The sequence below is a fragment of the Myotis nattereri genome, assembly GCF_964212035.1.
Source record: "Myotis nattereri genome assembly, chromosome: 7".
NCBI classification, from domain to species: domain Eukaryota; kingdom Metazoa; phylum Chordata; class Mammalia; order Chiroptera; family Vespertilionidae; genus Myotis; species Myotis nattereri.
The window spans coordinates 18,965,511-18,991,025 of record NC_138082.1 but is presented as its reverse complement, the minus strand read 5'-3'; the positions used below and the strand labels follow the sequence as shown (position 1 = coordinate 18,991,025).

Sequence of the window (25,515 nt, the reverse complement as noted above, 5' to 3'; positions counted from 1 at the left end):
TTTGGATGTTACAGACCCTGGCTTTTTATATATATAGACTAGTAGCCCTGAATACAAATCCGTGTGCCAGTAGGTCGCTGCCGCCCTCCTGTAGCTCCCCCTGCCCCCCCTATAGCTTGTGCTTGTTGCTCTGCCCTTTCCTGTAGCTCTCTGCCACCTGCTTGTAGCCAGTAGGTAGCTGACACCCTCCTGTAGCTCCCCCCATACCCCTCTCCCCTCTCCCCCCTCATAGCTTGCTGCCCTGCCCGCTTCTGTAGCTCTCCACAGCCCACTTGTACCTCGCTGGCCCACCCTCCTGCTGATCCATGATCTGGTCATTAAGCACTTGGTCATTATGCCTCAGGGGATAATGGCTAATTAGCATATTCCTCTCTTATTATATAGGATATAAAAAAAGGACAAGTGTTGGCAGGGATGTGGAAAAATTGGAACCTTTGTATACTGTTGGTGTAGATAAAAGATGGTGTATCTGCTATGGGATACAATATAAAGTTTCCTCAAAAATTAAAACTAGAACTACCATATGATCCAGCACTCCTACCATACAGATATTTATCCAGGCAAACTGAAATCAAGACCTCAAAGAGATATTAGCATTCCTATGTTCATGGTAGCACTATTTACAATAGCCAAGATGTGGAAACAACTTAAATGTCCTTCAACAGAAGGGTGGGTAAGAAAAATATGCTGTATACATATAATGGAATACTATTCAGCCTTAGAAAACAAGGAAAGTCTTCAATATGCAATAACATAGATTAACCTTGAGGACACATGCTAAATGAAATAAACTAGCCACAGAAAGACAAATACTGCACAGGACACATGCTAAATGAAATAAACTAGCCATAAAAGACAAATGCTGCATGATTCTACTTATATGATGTATATAAAATAGTCAAATTCATAGCATCAAAGAGTAGATTGGTCCTTGCTAGGGGACTGGGGGTAGGGGAAATGAGGAATTAATAATCAAGGGACAAAGTTTCATTCAGGTAAGATGAATAAGCTGTAGAGATCTTGACATTGTCTTTATAGTCAACACTGAAGTATCCACATTCAAAAATTTGTTGAGAGTAGATTGCGTATTAAGTGTTCTTACCACAATAAAATAAAATAATAAAATATGTGTATAAGAAAAGTGAGATAACAAGCAAACAAAAACCCTAAAACAAATCACCACTGGTGGGTAGCCTAAACACTTCCTTTAATATTACAAAGGTATATAGTCTAAGAATGAATGAAACTCAAGGAAAGAGGAGGCCTTGCATTGTACACTCAGCACAACCCAGGGATTAAAAGCCAGCCTGCCTAGGTACAAAGACTGCCACATCATTTATTAGTTGTGTAAGGCACTTAATATTTTAAGCTTTTGAGTGCTCAGCTGTAAAACAGGGCGGGGGGCGGTGGGGGAAAGAATCATAGCTGTCTCATTAGCTTGTTGTGAGGATTAAATGAGCTCATCCATAAAGAACTAAGTACTCTACACAAGTTAGCTATTGTTTTTGTTAGGGTTCCAGGGACAGTCATGAAACAAATCAGGACTGGCCCTTTTCCTGAGGCTGTGGTCAAAGGAGCAAAGGATATATATCTTATAAATCAAGGGGGTGCTGCAAATCTCTTCCCCAAAGGTTTGTGCCAGAGAAACAAGTCCTTGTTAGAGATGAACCAGGAATGACCCTCTGCATAGCTCTCAAGGCTTGCCTGCTAGATGAATGCATGGCCGTGGATTCCAGGAACTTACTGGGTTGAAGGAGAAAATATCATGGCCCCTTTCATTCCTTGGGTATTTTCCAAAATTGTTATAGGATGGTAAGAACTCAATTCACAGCCTCATTAAAGAGTGGAGTGTTCACACAAATGCATCTATACTAATAAAAGAGAAATATGCTAATTAGACCAGGAGGCATTCCGGACATCCTTCCGGACATCCTTCCGGACAAAGTTGGGGGCTTGGCCGGCCTGCAAACTGCCCCCAAATGGCCCTCAGCCCCTCAACCTGGCTGGCCACGGCCCCTGCAGGGACCCTCACGCCAATGGGGGCGTGGCCACCCTGAAAATGGCCATCAGCACCTTGCCCAGGCCAGCCATGCCCCTCAGTGGGGAGCCCCACACTGATGGGGGTGTGGCCAGCCAGCAAATGGCCCTTACTAAGGCTGGCCATGCCCCCCAGTGGGGACCCCCACCCTGAAGGGTGTGTGGCTAGCCTGAAAACAGCCCTGAGCCCCTCAGCCAGGCTGGCCACGCCCCGCAGCAGGGACCCCCACCCCAATGGGGGCGTGGCCAGCCTGCAAACTGCCCCAGCCGCTCGCCAGGCCTGCACTGCCCCCTAAAGGGACTCCCACCCTGATCTGGGACCCCCTTCAGGGCAGACCAGCCAGACCCCACCCATGCACCAGGCCTCTATACTAATCAAAGGGTAATATGCTAAATAGATCCAGGAGACTTTCCGGACAAAACCGTGGTCACAGGGACAAGGCAGAGGCAGTTAGGGATGATCAGGTAGGCAGGCAGGTGAGTGCTTAGGAGCCAGCGGTCCCAGATTGTGAGAGGGATGTCCGACTGCCAGTTTAGGCCCCGTCCCACAGTCGGACATCACCCGAGGGGTCCCAGATTAGAGAGGGTGCAGGCTGAGCTGAGGGACAACTCCCCCCCCCCCCCGTGCACAAATTTTGTGCACCAGGCCATTAGTTTTCTGATAATTGAGACATTTGTTTTCACTTTACATACTTACTTTATGATATGACACCTCCAGCTAATATATATATATATATATATATATATATATATATATATATATATATATATGTATATGTATGCATTCCTGATGCTTCAATTCTTTTGAAGGGGTGATTTTAGCTACAGGTGTCATATAGCTTTAGCAGATGGAAGAAAAAAATTAACATTGGCAACCTTTTTCTTTTTGCCTCTTTAGAAGTTTTTATTTTATCACCGTGTAAAAGCCAGCCTGTCTGGGTATAGAGTTCTCAAAGGGGCTTAGGGGAAGTTAATCAACGCCCTTGGACATGGAGAGATCACCTTGGTTCTAGCTACATAACCAATTGACAAAATAAATGTTTGCAGTTCAGCTTTCCTTACTGAGTTTCCATACAGTTAATAAGTAGATAAATATAAAAATACTTCAATAGCTCAAAAGGAAAAAGAGAAAGAGAGCATGAAAAAGGCAGGGGAAAATGTGGTTTCTCTTCCAAATCTGCTGAATAAATATAATTGTGGATGTAACGAGGCCAGCTTCAGGTTTTAATCACTGTGTCCCCACTACCTAACAATTTTCTATTCAGCACCTGCTGCCAGATGTCTCTCGGGTTGGGTGGTACTAGCTCACCAGGTAACAAGTCATTTCTTTAGTTGAAGGCTCTGGTGCAGCAGAGCAGGAGAGGTGGGAAAAATTAGATGCACTTTGCCAAAAGAAAAACTAGCAAAACACCCAAAACCTCTTTTCATTAGAATTTGGCAATTGATGCCCTGCTCTATAACCAAATGAGGGTTTTTACAATTGCCATGCTGTATGGAAACTGATTTTTGACCAGAATGTCAATATGTGATCTATAAGTTTCACACTGGATGTTAAAAACTATGTAAGCTAGCAGTTGGAATGTGCATGATTTTGTTCTGAATATATATCATTGAACATATTGATTTAAATGGTACAGTATGTGCTTTTTGTACCAAACTTCTCTGCATATGGGCTGCAGTATATTTCCTTAAATATACAAATATATTAGCCATCAAGCAGGAGATTGCTTTCTGTGAGTGTGAGAATTATTATCACACTATGAAAGAAGAAAGGGGGATCTTATCATGTCCTGAATAATACATGAAAAAATGGAGAAATCTCCTGAGGAAAAAAGAGAAAAAGAAACAATAAGAACATGTGTATTTAACTGCTCTGTTCTATATTCATGCATTCTGTTTTCAGTAATATTCTGGCTGGTTTATGTGTGAGATGACAGACAGATTTTCCTGGGCTGGGGGAGCGGGGGTCAGGAGGTCAGGTTGAACTTCTTGCTTTGCCTATATATCAATGTGACCTTGAGCAAGTCCTTTAGCCTCCTTTGCAATCAGTTACTTCTCTGCAACAGAGACTCTTTTAATGGTCAGCAATCACAGTCACATTTGTTTTCTAGATACTTTTGTTTACTTGCATTATGTTTTAATTTTTTTCTGACTCAACATTAAAAAATTGGGAAATTTCACTTAAAAAAGAGATTTCTGGCCTCCTTTATACAACTGTTAGATTTAATACCAGTCTCACATCCATATATGGCAACAATTGACCAGAGCAGAATGGTGATTCATTCAACATGGCATGTCTTTCTCCCCATTTGTCTCAATCTCCACCACTCCCTATTCTCTTCCCAAAACTAGGACTAATGTTCATTCCACTTACTATGCTTATTGTTGGTTTTCTTATAGTATGGCTATATTTTCCAGTATCTTTATCTAAAGAGGAAAAAGTAAAAGTCTAAGACACCTGGGTTTCTTGGATTTAATATGCTAACAAAGAGTGTCCATGTGTCCATGTTGAAAGAATACATGCCCCACTTCACTTATTTATGTTACTTACATGGCCTCTCTAGGAATTCAAATTTTTCATGCCTGGTCCATTTGTGCAAGCAATGCTACAATTCTATAGCTTCATGTAGACACTTCTCAGCATATGCCTTCTTTTTAATGTGCCATTGATGTACACCAATGAGAGAATTCTTTGGGAAGATGTCTGGGTCTAATAGCCAGAAGAAAGGCTTTTATACATGCAAAGTAAACCTCTTGAAAGAAGGGTTCTGGGGGCCAGGTAGGTGGCTTGCTGAACAGTAATAAGCAAATTGCATGAATACAGGGGCCTTGGTGAGGCAACTGTGTGCTAAAGAGAGTGGTTTTCCCAAATCAGACTTTCATTTATCCCCATATTCTTTCATTTCCATGATAAACCAAATGGATTTCTGTCCTGCTTGGCATTGCATTGAAATTTTTTGCTTGTTTGTTTTTTTGTGTGGTGTTTGGGCACACAAGCAGGGTGGGAAGCAGAAGAGGCAAGTCTGAGATAAATAACACTTCATACCCTTTCTTATAATAGGCACAATAAATTGCCAGCATTTATGTGCCAGGTGCTAGGCAAAGCATTTTACATATGTTATCTCATTTTATCCTCATAATTACTTTATGAGGAATGTATTATTTTTCCCAATTCCCATGAGCAGTCTAAGATGCTGAGAAGTAAAATAGCTAGTTCAAGGTCACACAAGTAGCATCGGAGAGGTAGTTTCTCTATTGCCACAGGCTTTGCTCAAAACCACTTCACTTTATTGTACAATGGTCTTAATGGTTTTGACAAAGAAAGATGAGGAAACGAAATGAATGCTTTACTTATACAATAATAGAACTTATTTTCCCCCCCCTCAAATGTTGTGATAGTTTCTACAAACATGCATTTTTCTCCCTATAACTCACATTTGACAACACATTGAACTCTCACAACAGACTCAGGAGGTAGGCAGGGCACATCTAATTAACTTCATTTTGCTAGTGAGAAAACCAAGTCCTATAGAGATGAAGTGACTTGCTCAGGGTCATACTTCTAATGGAATTGAACTACAATCTTCATATACCACAGCCTCATCACCTCTTAGCCTATCATGCTGCCTCCTTTCTTTTAGGCTAGATGGTTGGTAGGCTTCTAAGTATGTATGCAAGAAAAGAATATCTTACAAAGTGAGGAAAAATTATCTGCCTTCCCTATAAAGAGTAAAAAGTTTTCTTCTTGCCCCACTGGGATGGCTCAGTGGTTGAGCATTGACCTATGAACCAGGAGGTCACAGTTCAATTTCCAGTCAGGGCACATGCCCTGGTTGTGGGCTCGATCCCCAGTGTGGGGCATGCAGAAGGCGACTGATCAATGATTCTCTCTCATCATTGATGTTTCTCTTTCTCCTCCATTACTCCCTGAAATCAATAAAAATGTATTACATTTTTTTCTTCTTTCTCATTTTTTAAAATTTTAGTGTTGCAGTATGGATATAACAAAACAGAACAAAAATGTTATTAAAAATTGGGTTATACTGATAACAGCAATGTGTTAATTTTAAACCCACAGGCTCCCCTATCTCTTATGAATAAAATTTTTAGACTGACATGACATCTTTGAGAGGTGTCTGTAATGATAAAGTTCTTTCCTCACCGTTTCAATGAGCCTGTGTATAATTGATCTCACACAGACATGTGTTAATGAGACCAAGGTAACCGTTTAGCTTTGCTCATGTCCATAGATACAAATTGCCCCCTAGCCTTGACTACATTTTCCAAAGGTTGTAGAAAGATAAGAAAAGTGGTCCAATTTATTGGTATCACCAAAATTATAAAATTTATTGCTTTAATTCCAAAACTCAGGACATCAGGAAACTACGCATAAGCTCAGTCTATCTATCTTTCTAATCTATATCTAGATGAATATTCACCAAGGAGGTGGCCTAAAAAATGCAGTAATTTCTCAAATTGTTCCATTAAATTCTAATAGATGTTCTGAGCAAACTATGGTGACATGGAACACTAGTCTATTGGAGATAGGACTGGTTTTCCAGTTCTCTTCAATCTACTGCCTGGTTTGGGGTTGTATTCTGCATCAGGGTTCCTTGTACGGAAAGGTGGTTTTCACTCATCAGGTATGAGTGAATATTGCATGATCATAATATGATTTGTATCAACATTTGTGTGGTCTTAGATTATCTATGATGTGTTTGTCCCTTTTATTAGCAAACACCTATAGCTTTGGTGCATGGATACAAAGACTTTTTATAGTAACTATTTTTAATTTCTTCATTAGGGAATGAAGAAATCCCCCTCACTACTTTGTGACTCTAGTGGTATTGTCTCCATTCCCACCTTCAGGAGTGGGAGTGTGGCTCCAGCCTGTCCAACTAGGAATCATGTTCTCCCTTCCAGGGGTATTGGTTCAGAAAACTGTTTATTCTCAACTCAGGCCAATTTGAGTTATGCCAAATACTATGGTAGATAAAAGGTCTATCCATCCCCCTTTCCTCCACCAGGTATAGATGGATGAGGAATAAAACCTAAACATTCTGATAGCCATCTTGTCACCATGAAGGGTCTCAAAATACAACCAAGAGAGATGCAGAACAGAGAAATGACAAAAATGGCAAGTCCTCCTATTGTCGAAGTCCCTTGATACATTTTGGCCTAGAACCAGGTGCTGTTGAGTTTTTCAGATATGTGAAACTTTTTGTTTAAGTCAACTGAGATGAAGTTTTTTTTGTTTGTTTCTTTGTTTTTTTTTGTTTTGTTTTTTTTGTTTGTTTGTTTTTTTGTCATTTGCAACTGAACTGGTCCTCACCAATGCAACCAGAAAAAATGAGAAACTAAAAGTAGAGTGCAGAGCACACCTATTGTATTGGTGAATTGAATCATATGAGTTCACACATTGGCTGTGGGGAAAGAGCATGAGATTTGGACAGGAAATAGTGGTGAATATTGGTGTATATATAACTTTTCAGGCATGTAATTCAATGATAAGTTGCTAAGCCTCAGTCTCATTTGTAAAAAGATTGTTGGAAAAATTAAATGAGATTACATGTGTACAGTACTTAACCTAGCTCCCCAATAAATGTCTATTTTATGGACAAATTACCTTTTACAGCTATACTTTTATCTAACTTACTCATCTTGCAGTGCATATAACAATGCCTACTTTACCCATTACTGCTTTAGTTCATTCATTTATTCATAGATTTTAGTCTCCAATAAGTTTCTGTGAATAACCGTAGTCTTCTATTTAAATTACACATAATTATATAACCATGAGATGCAAAGTAAGAAGTCGGCAAGCTTTATGGCGGGAGGCGGGGGGGGGGGGGGGGGGGGGAGGGGCGCATGATTTAAGCTTTGAAACCTTTTTTCTTCCAATGGGTTTCTGGAAATATAATGTTAGAACATGACCAGTTTGGATAATGTCATCATCCTCATGTTGGAAAGATTACTGAGATATTCTTGCAAACAATTAATATTACCAATAAATTATTAAAATAGCCTTTAAAAATCCTTGTGGAGAAAAATATTGTGTAACCAATAGGATACATTTCATTAAAATATGGCCGTAAGCCTAATTTTTAACCTAGTCTTAATCAGACCATGTCATGATGACCTGTCTCAACTGGGGGCTATGAACTGAAGTTCTGTTACTTCAGCTTACTTATTGTTTGAGAAGCAAATACTTTTTATTTTTCTACAGGGAGTCTTTCAAAATACTTTAGGCATTTGCTGTTAAAGTCCCTGGAACAACAGTGGAAGTCAATGTTTTCAGTTTCTGAGAATGAAAAGAACAAGTCACAGATGCTATAATTTGCTATTAGATTATTCTTTACCTGCTGGTGTTTTAAGTAAAATTATATTAGCTAGGATAGTCAGAGGAATAGTGGGGGAAGTTGAATGAGAAATATCAAGTGGTGTGGGAGGGAAAAGAAGGGAACAAAGAAACACAGAGTTTCTCAGTTAAACTTTCCTATCTGCATCTTCTTAATTTCCTTGGCCCTAATCTTTAACCTACTTTTATTCTTTTCCTAAATGCGCACTTATCAGGTTTTTGTTTCTTAATGTGGGAGATGAGAGCAGGAAATAGTACAACAATTTCTTTGACCTGCCAATTCCTAATACTTTGCCAATTCTCTACATAACCAGATACTAATAAAAAGCTACAAAATATTTACTAAATTACAAGTACATGCAATCTTTTCAGCTATCTTCAAACTAGTGGACATAACAGTTCAAATATTCTGTAGTAGAAAAAGCATAAAGACCAATAGATTGCCCCATATTGCAATTAATTCCTACAATTAATTCTCTCTAATATATTCAAAGTGACTTAAAGTTCTGTTTACTTTCCCCCCCTTAGGCACTCTTTAAAAGGTTTTACCTATAATTTTCTTTGAGCACATTGCAATGACAATTATTGCTTCTTTGCTTGTTTTCTTGCCCAGATTTCCCTTAAAGTTGGGAGTTTCTTGAAGACAGGGACTAATATTAGTCACCATTGTATCTCTAGCAGTTAGCACAATGCCTGACAAATGGTGTATACTCAATAAATCTGTGTTAAGTGAAGAAGGGCAATACATACTTGCTAAACTGAATTGAACACAACCATGTTGATGTTTTAATTTTATTGTGCTATTGAATATAGTTATCATGACAATAACAAAACATGCCATTAGAAAGATACAGATGCTAAAAAGGAGCTCTCATCAGCCATTTCTCAACATTTTGCTAAAACATATTGGGATTTTTCTTCTTCCAAGCAGTAATTTGAAATACATTTTCACGTGTTTTCGGTTGTTTGCTTATTTTTCAAAGTTGATCTGGGTGTTGTGTTTCCCAAACTTTTTAACATGCCAGATCTCCTAGTCTTCTTGAATAAATTTTGCCATTAACATTCTAACTACACATTTTTAGTTGTAGGTGCACAAGTACTTGCAAAATCAAAAATAACCTTAAGAATCATTTGATTGGCACTCTACCCCAAGCAGCATATAAAAACAAATTAAATTATATAAAATACTTGTCATAAAAATGTACAAGCATTTCTGTTAAATAAAAACAAACCAACAAATACCTTTGGGACAACACAGAGTATGTATTTATTTAGTTGAAAACATGGGCCCCCTGAAAGTGAGCAGAGCTGAGTTCTAGCCCCAGCTCCTTCTGCAGTAACCTTTTGAACAGTTCACTTTCACCTTCCAGCCTTGGGTTTTCTCCAAGTATAAAATAAGATTTCTATCAGCTCATTTCCAAGGTCACTTTCAGTTTTAAAGTTCTATTCTCCCGTGATTTCCAATTTTATCTAGAAAATAATTTTGGGGGAAAAATTAATTTATAGAGCCTGTAGTCCAATCATTTTCTTAGAAATATATCTATTCTGTAACGGGTCCATACCTGTATGCATAGTATCACCATAATGTTTTGCATATATTAATAGTTTAGTTGAGGATTTGTGTGTAACATCATTTTCCTTTTGCCTTTTTTTAAAAAAAGTCAAACCCTGTTTAAAGGTTGGCTGTAATTTCCCTAGATGCTTGAAGAATGCTGAGACATAAGGAAAATCAATTCTGTTTCTATTCTTTACAACCATGCTATAAAGAAAAATAATCATATCATGAGTATTCATTTGTACAGCCAAGATTCTATCTTAGGCCTTTCTTCAAAAGGAATGAAATAAAGTTTACATTTTGCTTAAATGTAGGAAATTTTAAATAGCTGAAATGAATGCAGAGCAGTTCTGGAAAATTTATTTCTTTGTCCTAATGCCTTTCAAGGTGATGTTTTACTTCTAGTTATCCCTAAGGGGATATAGAGACCTCAAATGCTATGTAGATTTTCTTTTCATCTTCTCAAATACAATATATCCATGATCCTTTAAAGAGTTTTTATTGAGGAAGTATGAATTTGAAGTGGGCCCACTTTTCCCATCAGGATGAATTGACTGCATGGGTCACATTGGTTGCTTCTTACTATTTGACAGAGTTATTTGCACAATATGTATGGAATGTTCTCTTAGGCTTATTTCATTTTGTGTATTTTTCATCATTGGTTGAATTCAGTAGTAAAATACAATTATTTGATGTTTGTGACAGTCACAATAAGATAGAAGTTTAAAAAGCAATTATTTTTTGTTCTGAAAATATTTATTAAATTTATTTATTTCAAATATTTAAACCAAGATCTGAGTGTCTTTCAATCAAAATAATATAAAAGTTTGGTAATATTTTTAAGTAAAACATATTTAATGCCTTTAATGAAGATTCAACGGATAATATTAATTTTTAAAAAGCTCTTATCTTCTGCCCTGGCCAGAGTGGCTCAGTTGGTTGGAGAATCTTCCCTAACACCAAAGATGGTGGGTTCAATTTCTGGCCAGGGCATAGCACATACCTGGGTTGTGGATTCCATCCCTGGTCAGGGGGTATGTGGGAGGCAACCAATCGATGTTTCTCTCTCTCTCTCTCTAAAATCAACTTTAAAAAAAGCTCATATCTTCAACATCCAAGAAGGGATTTGTAAGTCTTAAGACAGCAATTATGTGCTGTGCTTGGTGGTTTGTCAAATGAACCAATTTCCTCCTGCCTTGCCTCTTTCTCTTCTACTGCAAATTCTTGTTCTCAGTGTTTGTCATTAAACTGAGTGATAAAATTAACCACTTTATAGTCTTTATATTTTATTACTTTTGTTCTTGCCATATAAATTTTCTTTCCCTGCAGATCTAGAGAAAATCTCTCTTAAAATTCTACTAGTCAGCTAAATCTTTTAAGGAGGTAAGTTAGGAATGTTTTAATGTACTTAGCTAAAAAGCATAATCAGAAAATCCATTGTTAAATGTCATTTCTATTTTATGGTAAACAATAATCTCAGCACTATGGGAAGTACAAAGTGTTTGGAATCAGAAAAATCTGGATTTGAAAGGTAAATACATCATTAATGAGGTATTTGACACTTTATTTTATATCTTTAAACCTAATTTCCCTCATTTACATAAATGTTTGTATGTGGACATGTATATTGGCAGGCCAAAAGGGGCACTATTTCTGAAGGGTGGAAAAGGTGTTTAGTGTACCTCAGATGATGCTGTATAGGGGGATGATTACTTCACTCAGCCCAGGGACCGGACCATTGCCTCCTTTGCTAGGAGTGAAAACAGAATTCAATTAAGTCTCTTTTTTTTTTAACCATAATGCTTCATGAATTCTGGCTTGAAAGGCTCCCATGCTCTCCTCTGCCCTGCAGCTTTAATCCTATATTGCTTTTCTTTGTCATCTATCTCCATTCTGTTTTTAAAATTTATTTTTATGTAAGTATAGTTAGTATATAATCTTACATTGATTAGTTTTGTGTGTACAATATAGTGATTCAATATTTTTATACCCTACAATGTGATCACCCCACTAATTCTAGTAACCATCTATCACCGTGACAACATCACAACATTATTGACTTCCCCTTCCCTTTTATACCCATCCCCCACCCCCTCTCTCTGGTCACCATCCCTTTGGCTCCTGTTTTTTTTGAGTCTGTTGTTTGTGTTTAGATTCCACATATAAGTGAAACCATATGGTATTTGTCTTTCTCTGCTTGATTTATTTCCCTAAAGAAATCACCTAATCCAAGCAGGCAGGACAAAGGATGCAAGACACTGAGAAGCCCACACCTTCAACACATGGCCTCAGTCCCTGCTGCTGTATGTGTTGCCCCTATTTGAAATTCCAACTCAGGAAAAGATTTGGACACAACACTGCTGACTATTTAGTTACTTAACGACGCCGGAAACTGAGTGGGCGTAGCCTTCCAGAAGGCAGGCGTCTTGGTTTATGGACCTCTCTGCAGAACCCATAAAAGTGATGGCGAGAGGAACGCAAGACTCAGGGTTGGCTGTTCCCTACCCTGACAAGCAGGAGCATTTGTGGCTGCTCCGTGCCATCACCTTGTACAGATGAAGCTCATGGAAGCAACATAAGTACTAATATGTGTGCAGGAACTTCCCATTTCCCTTTTCTCAGCTGAGGGGTATCCAACCATAAAGATGTTTCCAAAGAGGTTTAACATTTCTGATAGATTGACTTGAAGCAGCTCAGAGCTACATTACACATCGAGGTGTTATTGCCAAGAGCTTCATTCCTCAGCCACGGAGATCCCTGGAGAGTTCCCCAGAAAGGATATCGGTTACAAGTTTCCTTGGTCCCTGTTTTATGCCATATTTCTGATTTCCTTTCCAGCTGCACAACTGGGTTTCCAGAATTACATATGCCCTGCACTCAGTTGTTCTCCCTCTGCTTCATCACCAAGTCACATTTCCTGAATTTGTTTCATGTCATGGTAAGTTCAGTTGATTTCACCAAACCCTGACAAAGCACATATTCAGTCAATGTTCATGGCTTCCTTAAAAGTCCAATCCCCATTTTTAGATAAAATTTATCATTAAGGATAACACTGACTAAAGTATGACATTAATTTTGCACCAAAGTGACCCGTACATTATGTTAGGCAGTTAAGTTAGCTCTTAAGAAACAGACGCTTTCTGGGTCCGTGACAAGATTATGAAGCAGTAAAAGGTTAAGCTGGACTTGGTTAACCCGGCAATCATCCTGTTTTTTCTAAGTCACCTCGATATACCTTCCATCAACATATGCGCCACTAATCTTAGTGGTCAACTACAATTAGGAAATAAATCTTCTAATAGGCACCCCCTTCCCATTGCATGCGGCACCCTAGGCTCTCTATATGACTGACAACTGTTCTCTATGAAATAGAAGGCTAGTACTTTTCAAGAGAGAACTTAAAATAACCCAGAGAATCAAATTTCCTATTTAATTACAGCTCTTCCAAAGGAACAATATGAGTGTTTGTTCATTCATTTAAAAATGTGCATTTATACCTACAACATATTGTAGATTGTGGGGATACAATAGTGAAAAAAACAGACAAAAATCTTTGCCTGATGTAATTTATAGTTGTGTGCAGAGGGAAGACAAGCAACTTAAATGTGTAAAATCTATATTATTAATGTAACAGTAGGTGTGATGGAGAATGAAAAACAGGGAACAGAGTGGAAAGTGGTAGTTTTGAGTGTTACCTCATAGCTCCCAGAACTGTATGAGGATCAGAGTCCAGGCACTGAGATCCTAGGCTTCTCGGGTGTGGGGTGTCTGAGACAAGTAGGGAAAAATTATCCTAAATATCTCAAGTCCAAAAGTGAGGGTGATGCTATGACTGTTGGCTGAAGAGGTGCTAGGACTTTTTCAGAAATACCCAGAGCTCTGGGTCCTTCTTTTCCCAGGGTCAAGGGAGGTAGAGGACCAAGAGGTTCCATCTTACCTGTAAGAAAGGGAATCTGGGAATCGGTGCCTGGGGGATGAGTCTGTTAGAGACTCTGGCTGCAGACCTCTGAAACTTGTGAGGAAGATGGACTAATACCTTCCTCGAGGCCCTCCAGGCTCATCTTGCTCAAATGATTTTGAAGATATTCAGATTCAAAGGTCAAGGCACACTGTTTACATTGCAACTCTGTTTGGCTTTTGTCTGACTGCACAAGGTTTACATTAATTGGTGGCAATGAAAGGTTGGGAGGGGGGTGGGGGGACAGGGCTTGCTCTGCACCTCTATCTCTGGAAAGCCTGTACATCTCCATGGCGATGCTGAAGTGAGGTACAGAGAGGACACCTTCCTCATGTGTCTACATCAGAAAGGAGGTGTGGATACAGTGACTCTGAGACTTGATCTGTGCCTTCATGTCAGCAGTGACCCCTTTGGGTGCCTCTGAGAGCTATGTGGGTGCCTGAGCATGCAAGGACGAGTTGGGGGTCATAGTAGACGGTGATTCCACACTTCTGAAACCAAGCAGTTGGTCTCTCCCATGGCCAATGACGTCAGCCTCCCTTAAAGAGATGGGATTATTTCTTGTAGTTCATGAATCTTGGCAAGACTGAATGCCGCGGCTTGCCAGTCAGACCTCACCTAAGTTAATTATTCCAAGAATCCAGTCCAGCTCCCAAGGAAGCTCCTCTTGATACCAATGGCCCTGTTAACTGTCATCCTCGGTTCACAGAGGTATTCTATTTGAGATTACTGTATACAATCCTAAAAGTCAGCAATATTATACTAAAACATAATCGGAGAGGCTCACAAGAGAAGGTGAAGTTAAGAATAGAAATGCATCAAATTTCTGGAAGACATAGTCAACACTTTGCCAAGTTACTAGTTTTGAGCCAGATTATCTTGAAGTCATATGAATGTTTAGGAAGAAGATAATGAGTACATGCATGCTTGTTACTCTTCCTCTGGTCTCTCATTGCCCTGTGGGGTGATAAGCTGAACAATAAAGTACATGGCACTTGAAGCAGTGAGTGCAACTATCGAATATGTCTGTTCCCATGGGAGTAAGTGTGTGCTTTGTGGGAGGACTGGACTGGACATTCCAAAGCTTTCTGTAGGGAAAATACAGTCCTTAAGCTTTTCCTATATGTGGAGGAGGAAAACAAAAAAAGTTCATGTTTTTGCATGTGTTGGCCTTCCTTTATTTTCTGAAGGACTGGGTAGTCCTGATAAGTGAAAAAGAGATGTGATTAGAAGGATATGAATATGGTATTAATTTTCATTGTGTCAACATTGTACAATAATGCTTTTGAAATCTAATTTGCTGATGAATTAAGAAGGAATCCTGTTGGTTTAAGACAACATAAATATCAATATTTCCTTTCATATTTTGGAGGAAGCTCTATGAAAGCAATAGGAAATTATTGTTTGTGGCTCATTAAAATAGCTATTTATAATTATTCTGTTTTGACATCTACTCTATATGAATATGATAATTCTGACCTTCAGTTATGGAGTCAATGAAATGCAGATTTTGAAACTGCCTTTGATAGGATGTGCTTTCATCATGAACTATTTTCAGGGGCTCTGTGGAAAATGAATATGTTGCCAGAAAATTTTTCATCTTCAGTGTGTTTGTTTTCAATGTCTTTGTTTCACTTGTTACTAATTATCTACCCCAGAGGAAGTGAGAAAATATCAGATTGAGGTGAGATACTTGCATCCAATATTCAAACTTAAAAGGCTGATTCTGCGAGATAGCTTCATGAAAATATCAATGGATAGACTTAAGTGAACATTTTAGTAATTGTCCTCATAGGTGCATAAAATGGGCAATGAGGTTTGTCCAAATGCTTTATAAGAAATTTCAAGTTAAGGAGTTGAAAGTCAAGTGGTAGGATTATTAGTTGGTTAATTAATTTATAGAGCACAAATTGCAACAAGGAATTATAGTGCAATTTCTGAAAAGTAACACATCATTGATTATTTAATTAAATTATAATAGTAGTGAGAAAATTTACATAATATTTTAAAAGAATTTTTCTATTTTCTCTTTTAAATCATAATTTTAAATTACAAGGATAATACATGTCTGTTGTAGGAAATGTAGACAATATGGGTTAGCAAAGGGAAGAAAGTAAAAGTCATCCATTAGCCTACTGCTGAGAGTTAAGTACCATTAACATTTTTAAGTATTTTCTACCAGTCTTTTTTATACATATAATATATATTCTTTTTAAACAAAAAATAGGATTATCTGTCTATCTATCTATTTATCTATCTATCTGTCTATCCTTCTGGCCTACTAGCTTATTTTAATACTCTGAACATGTATTTTGTATGTGTGTGTGTGTGTGTGTGTGTGTGTGTTTGCAGGGTATTCTTAATTTTTTAAATATTATTATTTGTAATGTTCTCTTAGTAGTCAGTTCATATAGATATTCTATAGTTTTTTTCATAAGAATACCTCATTGTTGAATATTTAAGTATTAGGTTTTCTAAGTTTTTGCTATTATAAACAACTCTGTAATAAATCTCTACATACACATTTTTATACTAGAGGCCCAGTGCACTAATTTGTGCATGGATGGGGACTCCTGATCAGGGCCATCTCACCCAATCCCGATTGGGGCCATCAGATCCAGCTGGCTAGAGGGAGGGACCACAAGAGGTTGGCCGGCCACGGGAGATTGGCCATGGGAGCACACTGACCACCAGGGGGCAGCTCCTTCATTAAGTGTCTGCCCCCCAGTGGTCAATGTGTGTCATGGCTACCAGCTGGTTGGCCGGTCGTCTGGCTGTAACCGTCGCTTAGGCTTTTATATATATAGATACCTACTAATTATTTCTAGAAGTGATATTGCTGGATTAGTGATTTTTAAGTATACAAGCATATCCTATGTCAATATAACAGTTTTATCTTCTTTCCAGTTCTTCTCTTCTGATGCTTTTTCTTTTTTCTAATTACATTAGCTAGTTCATATCTACTAATTGTTTAAAATTTTAAATAGTGGACGTCGTTGTCTTATTCCTGACTTTATGAACAAAGCACTCAGTGTTTTCCTTAAACATTATTCTCTCTTTTGGGCCTGAGGTAGATATAATTTATCTTGTAAAAATTATCCAGTTAGTCTTATTTGATGAAGAGTTTTTGTCAATAGTTTTTGCCGATTTATGTCCAATGTCTTTATGAATATATAGAAATAATAATATGATCTTTCTTTTCAATTTATTGATAGAATAAATTATATTAAGAGAGTTCCTAATTTTGAACTATTTTTTGTAAACTCCACTTGGTCAGAACAAATAATTATTATTTTTTTTTTTTAAATATATTTTATTGATTTTTTACAGAGAGGAAGGGAGAGAGACAGAGAGTTGGAAACATCGATGAGAGAGAAACATCGACCAGCTGCCTTCTGCACATCTCCTACTGGGGATGTGCCCGCAACCCAGGTACATGCCCTTGACCGGGATCGAACCCGGGACCTTTCAGTCCGCAGGCCGACGCTCTATCCACTGAGCCAAACCGGTTTCGGCAACAAATAATTATTTTAACCCACTGCTAGATTCTGTTTGCTAACACAAATATACAATATTTTTACCACAATCTCTGAAAGCCCAATATTTTGGTAAGTTTGATACCAAAACTCAGTTGGGATAGAAAACTGGCCTAAGATGATGCAAGATTCCATATTTATTCAGTCTCTGTAGTATAATCTATATATATAAAAGCCCAGTGACTGTATGGCAGAACAACCAGAACGACCAGAGTGACCGATCACTATGATGCACACTATGGTGGCCAACCAACCTTATCGGTGCCCAATCATCCCCCCCAAATCCTGTAACCTCTTTCCCCTGCCAGCCCTGCCCCCAATTCCCCCCCCCCCACCCCTCTCTCCCATTCTGAGGTGCCCAAGAGCTGCCCTGATGCCTGGAGCCCCAGGGGAGAGTGGCTCAGTTCTTGGCTGTGTTCCTCCAGACCTTGAGAGCACCAAATTACAAATGCAGCTGCCACAAGGGAAGCCTTGATAAGAAGTGGGAGGAATGTACAACAAAGAGGGTGAGAACTGAGGAAAAGCCTGCCTGGAAGAACCCGCACTAGGGGCAGCCACGCCCCTACCCCCAACTCCACCCAGCCCTGCAGGCTGCCTGATAGACATTACTGTGAGGCAGGTGTGGAGAGGGCTCCCTGGGCATGTGAGGGGGGTGCACTGTGACTCCTGCACGCCACCACTGCCCCTTACTAACCTGTGCCCAACACTGTGCAACCACCCACCTGTGCCACAGCCACTGCTTCCTCGGGCTCACGCTGTGGCCACAGGCACCAAAGCCTCCTCCTGCACTGTGCTCCTGGCCGGCCTTGGGTCAGTCAACCTCCTGCATCCCCTCTCCCTGCTGGCCCGGCCCAATGGCCCTCATCAGGGCAGGCCAGTGGACCCCACCCATACACGAATTTGTGCACCAGGCCTCTAGTTATTATATATTTTGTTGTAGAAATATTAATGTTATTGACTGAAGAATGCTGCACTATACCCTCTGGCAATGTGATATATTGTACCATATACAAACCCCATTTCCTCTGTAAAATTCACAACCCAAGGGCTTCAGATTGGGGATTTGGTATTTTAATAGTTCTTCGTTACTAATCAAAAATAAGGTTGCCCTCTACTTCCTTTTTCTTAGTGTGTAATCTTTGGTTTGTATTAATATTATACTCCAAGGAAAAAAAAGAAATGGAAAATTTTGTTCTGTCTCTCCTCTGGAAGAGTTTAAGTAACATTATATTTATCTTTTCTTTAAAGGATTTCTATAACCTTTCAAATTATAAAGTACAATAGTTTCTTGAAAATTCACTTAATTTAAAGGCCCATAAAGTAAAAAGTCAAAGTTTCCTGCTTCTACATTCTCACTTCTACTCTTCTGGTCACTGTTAAATATTTGCTGTGTATTATTCTAGAACTTGCTCTAGTTACATACAAAAATAACAAAAAGTGCTTAAAAAAAAATTAGCCTTGGCCTGTGTAGCTCAGTTGGTTGGAGCATAATCCTGTACACCAAGAAGTGGCAGTTTGATTCCTGGTCAGGGCACATAGCCAGGTTGAGGGTCCCATCCCTAGTCTGGACGTGTGTAGAGGCAATTGATTGATGTTTCTCTCTCACATTGATGTTCCTCTCTCTCCCTTCCTTTCTCTCAAATCAATATTTTTAAAATTGCACAATTAAAAAAATAAAAATTAATCTAATTTATTAGTGAGGTTTAACAGTCTCATATCTTTTAAACATCTGTAATTTGTTTGTGAAAGCTGTGTACTTTTCTGTTGTTTTTATTAACTCAATTTATAAGGACTTAAAGTTCTAAAGAGATTATCTCTTGTCTTTACCTTCTCATTACTACTCCCTATAAGTAACCGTTGAATCATTATTGATGTTCTATTGTATAGCCATTTAGCTCTTTTCCTATGTACAAATTAAATATTTATTTAAAATTATATATTTGTTAACAGTAAAATGTATATATATATATATATATATATATATATACATATACATATATATATTACTTAAAAGGTATGCATTATAGATAGGATACATTATTATGTATAAAATAATGTATAATCTACTATACACTGCTTGCTTATTTTACACAGCAGTAAAAAATGTCAGTAAGGTATTTTTAAAGGCTGAAATAGGTTTCATTACTTCATTGAAGGTCTATTACATTTTCTCTCACCTTTCCACTCCTAAAATGCAGTGAAAATTTAGGGCATGAATGTGGGACAAAGTACAAGAGCTGGAATTACCTCCTTTCCCCTAAGTCACATGAAAATTGTGGTGGAAACCACCTTAACAATTGTTCTAACATTATCAGCCCTTAATATGTTTGCCAACATCATCAATCTCAAATATTATCATTACAATATTGGAATCTCTTTAATTTCTAACTCCTTGAGCTCTTGTGAATTTAAGTGAATTGCCATGTATTTACCAGACATTTGGTTTTCTTCTGTGAATTTCCTTTATATGCCCTTCGCTCCTTTCTGTCCTCCCTGTGGAACTGTTTTCCTCTTATTTCAAGGAGCTCTACGGATATGAGGGATATTAACTAACATGTGTGTCAAACCTTTTCTCCCAAGAACCTCTAAAAGGCATCTGATGCTTGTAAAGTTCCCCCCCCCCTCCTATCTGCCCCTCCCTTTATTATATTCTTTCCGGTTGACCTTTTGGCTAACCTGTTTCCTGCTTTATTTGTTTCACTACTAAACTAGAAGAGAGTCAGGGATATGGAATTAAATATTTGAACAGGGCTTATGACAACTTTAGCTTAGTTAGAAAGGATATGAAAATGCTTCACTTCGTGTGTGTGGAGGATTTTGTGGGTGTTTCCTGTCTATTACAATTTTTCATGAAGTGACTTTTCCTTCAAAACCATGAATAATGACTGAATATATATCCCAGCCAAAACATAGAGCTGGCGGACATACTGGCTGATGAAATGTAAAAAATGCAGTTTGTGGTTCTGATGCCCCGATGATCATATATTTTTAGGAGTCAAATGTATGATCAGTTACCAAATATTTGAAATATATATATGATACTCCAAGGTAGAATGTTTTCTTCAAGCAGATGTTGTGCTAATCTATTTTTTTTTTTCATAATATAAAAACAAACAAAAAAGCATGAGGAGTATTCACTAATTCACATGGAAAGGACTGGGACTGAAAGATAGGTCAAAGTAATATTATCTTGGGGACAGAAGAACAGTCTGGAAATGCTATTCATTTCAGGAGCCTTTTGGATTACTAGCTCTTGCAGGTGTGTAGAGCAGGGAGAAACAAATGTTTAATGATACTTTTAAAAACAATACATTTCTACGTTCCTATGTTAATTCCCCCAATCTTCCCCAAATAAATAATTACTGTCCTCTTGCTCCTCCTGGCTTGTGTTTCCTTAATGTTTCTATTTTATTCTGACCAAATTGAGAGTCTTTATTTGTTGCTAAACTAACTTCAATATAATATGCTATATTTTATGGCATGGCTATATTCACTGATAACCATTGAAAAGCTTGCTTGAGGTAATAAGTTGAAATTTTCCTTTTTTCCCCAAACATCCTATGAGAAAAATTTTACAAGTATATGTAATTAAATCTATTCATAAAATTACATTATGGAGAATAAAGATGGGCTATCATTGTTTATTTAGGGAACATATTACTTAGTACTTTATAATATTTTTAAAAATACTTGCATCCAAAGGTAATTGTTACATTTTCATTGGCAACTACTGTTTTCTGGAAAACCATACATGCCCATGTACTTCTTTGCTTTGTTTGTTCTTAAATAATCTGAGAAAAAATATTTTTATATTAGCTGAATATTGAGTTTTAATATTAGGTGTGGTAGATTCTATTGCTTTAAACTTTCATTTTATATCTTTAATGCCTCTTGCTCTTGGCAAATTATAATTCAGGAAAGCAGAAAAATCTGGTATGCAAAATCTAGTATTTGGCAGCCAAGATAATCAGCATTTATGCACACTGAAAATTTTCAATATTTATGAAGAATTTTAAAATGTATAAAATATGATAGGATTATTTACAAATTAAGATCTAGTGCCTCTACATTTTTCCACAGGGTTGATTTTTATCTTGTTTTTTACATATAAGGAAATGGTAGTATACTTTAAAAAGAGCTTACATTATAATGAACAAAATAGTCTTGTCATATAGAATGAGACAGTATTATCATGTATTGGAAATTTAGGCAACAATTCTAGATCTATTTTGTCATAGTAAATATATATTTCCCTTCACCTTTTCTTTACATGGGTGACCTGTTTCTGTTTTCTGGGCTAGGCCTCCAATGAAGGCAAGCAAGACTAGGCTTAGTCTGTTGTCTCAATAAAATACTGGTAACACTGGTGGTCATAGGCATTCTCTAGTGGTCCTTAGTATGCTCCTCTTAGCAATGATTATACTGTACTTTTGGGCACAAGTGACTAATTACTGGAATTTAATAATTATAAAAAGATGTCATAATGTTATAGTACAACAAGAGTTAGTATTTCTGTTAACTCTAATTTAGGCTCATTTCCTTTATTTAAAAAATAAAAAACATTTACTTGGAAATGGTAAGAGAAAACAGAAGTGGTTGTTTTGTAGTGTTTCATGAACTAAAATTTGGAAAACTTTACTAATATTTCTTGTTCTGTCAACATATGCTCTTTAGGAATACTAATGGATTACAAATTGAACTAATAGAACAATTCAAGTTCATTCATTGTTTTTGTACAAAGAGGGTTTCATTTCAAGACAAATTCACACTCTGGCAAGTAATAGATTGAAATAGGATAATCTTGGCGACAGATTACATATGACTAGTTTGTAGTGGCTGATTTAACATTTGACATGGAAATTACCCCTGTATATATTATAGGCTTTGGTGTGGGCTAGCAGGGATAGATGTGGCAGATGCATGTGTAAAAACTCTATTTTAAATGCATGGTCTTGTATGGTTTAATTCTGAGTGTATTCTAAGTATGTCCAGTCAAGAGATTTTAACTGTAAGCATAATTTCATTTACCCTAAATGTAAAAACAAAGCCAACCAGGCCACTTAGGGAAGAGAGGGTCCTCAAGGACCTATGTAGACAGTTGCTTCCAGAGAGAAAAAAAAATATGTTCAGTCAAAGACTTGTCAATCCTAATTTTAAAGATTGATTAGGTAGCTGATTTTTTTCTTCCTTCTGTCCTTGGAGAAAATGAAAAATAACAGGTCCCCTTCCACTTTACACTAACCATTCATATACTTTATGACAGTTAGCTTTCCCTTGAGTCTTCTCTTCTCCAGGAAAAATTATGCTAACTCCTTCAGTCTGTCCTCATAGGTCCTATTTTTCAACCATTAAATCATTGTATGGTTCTCCCTGTACCTTTCCCAGTTTCTTCAAAATCCCTTTAAAAATATAAAGTCTTAAGTTTTACATCTTCGTCTATATTAGATAGATTAGAATGCCAGAGGAATATTTCTTTCCACATTCTACTTCGAAGAGATGGTTACTATGACACAGGTCAGCTGGATGATAGGGAAAAGGAGAAAAAGAGAAGCCAGGTGAGCAGTTTAATATTCAACTCATTGGCTTTAGGTGATCAGAAAGAGTGAAAACTGGGCCTGATAAAATGTCATAGGATTCTTTGTAAGCCCTTTGCAAAGATACTAAAACATAAAATTACTACAAAATCCATCAGGCTGCTTTTGAGTTTTCTTTAACTAAATAACCTGATACTCCTCTTTAATAATTATAATTCTGCGAAGTAAAACATCAGTATGTGAACTAACATCATGCCAAATTCAGGTCCCCAAAAATGTGTAATGGAGGATGATGAGCCCTGCTAACTCAAGAGAGGGCACGGGGATTCAACGTTAGAGTGACCTCACCTTAATTAAGAGCTAGAACCACTTTTTCAAGTAGATATTAATGCCAAGAGGGGACATTGGTGGAGTGCTACCCAGCAAAGGTTTATTATTGGGTAGTACGTGACCAGTAAGAAGAGCATGATATTGACTTAGCTGACATGCTGTTCCGGGTTCATGGCCTGACATTTTCTTCTCTGCAGCATCACCTTGATTTTGGATAATGCTGTAGTAATTTCTACCTTTCCATTGCATGGGGGCCAAAAAGATCTTATAAACCAAGTTCCCCTCTATAACAATTACTATGAGAGCAAGATTCCATGGTAATAAAATCCTAGAATAAAAGCCCTAGAGTTTCTAGTGTTTTCTTACTTCAACTTAGGTGCATTAATAATTGAATTCTGTATTTATTTGATAATGCTAAACCTAAAGTCTTATCTATACCAAAAGCAAAATACCTGGCATTTATCCTCTCTACTCTGGGTTATGCACTATGAACTAGGTAAACCGCTTCATAGCCTCCACGAGAGAGAAATTCAGTCACTACGGAAAGATGATTCTTATCCTTTCCAATATCCTCCTTATCAATCAACAATAAATAGTAGGCATCACAACAAAGTTGGCGTATAAAAGCTTTAGTTCCCCCAGTTGAATGCTTCATGATTCACCCGTTGCTGGTTTATTTTCACTTTAGGGTGGGATAAAAATATAAATTGGCCAGGCCCATGTTGAAAAGCCACAGGCCGACCTGAGAGGGCTCTTGCATTGAATGGTGTGCAGAGGTGCAATATTTGTATTTGGCACTAACCCCTCTTTGGAAGCTAATGCAGTACGGTCTTACCATTTTTGCAGACAGGACAACATTGCTCTGGTTCATAGACTGGGTTGACACACTCAGGAACTGCGCAGTCTGCTACAACACAGTGAACTTCATTGCTGGGCTCACAGCGACACCATTCACATGGAGAGGGCTAGGAACAAATCTAAAATTAGCCCCTTTTCTCCTATAACTTAATGCTTGCACATTCATATGCTGTCAGCAGACAAAACATTAGTGTTTATATTGGCTTTACTGTATTAACTCCATTACCATGTGTATGATCATTCTTCCCCAATGGAAGGCAACCTAGACATCCAAGCCACGGTAGGTTGTCATGTGCATCTTAGGTTGCCAGGAGCAACTGGGCATTCATGTATGACTTTCCTGCCTGTGCTCCTACTTCCCAAAGACCATTTTGGACAACTAATATGTCACCTCCTGGCTTTGTTTCCAGATGTGCTGATTGCTCTGCCTTCCTCTCATAAAGAGGAATGAGACTGGGACATGTGAAGTAAGTTTTTGCCATTCATCATTTTTCTTCCTAAAAAAAAAATTACCGAGAAACAAGAACACAGTAAATGGACATTCTTACCCTTTTTATGAACTCTTTTGTTCCCAGCTAACCTAGACACTAAATAACTTTTTTTTCCCCATGTGAATTTTAGAGGAGATTGCATTTGGGATGCAAACATCCAGGTACTGCCTCTTGGAAGATTTAGTGAATACCTCGCATCTTGCCTGCTTACTTTTATGAATGAACTAAAATCCATTGGCTTAAAAAAGCCACTCTTGACTTATAAAGCCACTTTGTAAGACTCAAGGACTCTAAAAATAGAGCTGAAAAATGATTCATGTAGGGGGAAAATAAATTGATTGTAAATTGTAATTGAAAAAGAAAACTAAATCAGAAAGCTTTTTTTGTCTTTAAAGTACTTACCGATCGAGAGTGAGTTTGGGGTTTTGTTGCCTTTTAGAAACTGCTTATGCCACAGATAATCTTAAGCAGTGGCCCCTCTATGACTTTCATATTCTTTACAGGTTCTAGCTCTCCTTTCTCATGAAACAGAAGTTCCGAATTCTGGGATGACAACTTGGAGGTCTTAGAAGTTATGCAGGTCTATGTATCTCAAATCAAGCCATTCGTTACCAGATAATTCTGCCTCCATCTCTAGGCCCCAGTCTCTCCCTTCCAGACTGTGTTAGTTAAAGCCCTCTGCCTTTGTCTCAGTGGCTAGTGCCCATGCCATTGTCTGCTCTTATTTCTTCTGGAACTTGAAAATTTGGGTAATATCAGTGCTCCTGGACTCAGGTAGCCTGGGGGGATGAGGGTGGGGGTGGAAATCTTTCAACTAATTATTTTAAAAGTAAATTTATATTTGCTTTCTGCTTGAAG

The 25,515-nt window shown here is 37.9% G+C and overlaps 1 protein-coding gene across 1 annotated transcript in view; it reads right to left on the bottom strand.

Annotated features, from left to right (window-relative positions):
• Positions 1-25,515, bottom strand: part of VWC2L (von Willebrand factor C domain containing 2 like) — a gene marked incomplete at its 3' end in the record, with an annotated part of 143,799 nt that overhangs the window by 93,066 nt on the left and 25,218 nt on the right. The window contains exon 2 of the mRNA XM_081095685.1: positions 24,144-24,273. Coding sequence (XP_080951811.1) covers positions 24,144-24,273 — 130 coding nt within the window. The remainder of the gene's footprint in view (positions 1-24,143; positions 24,274-25,515) is intronic.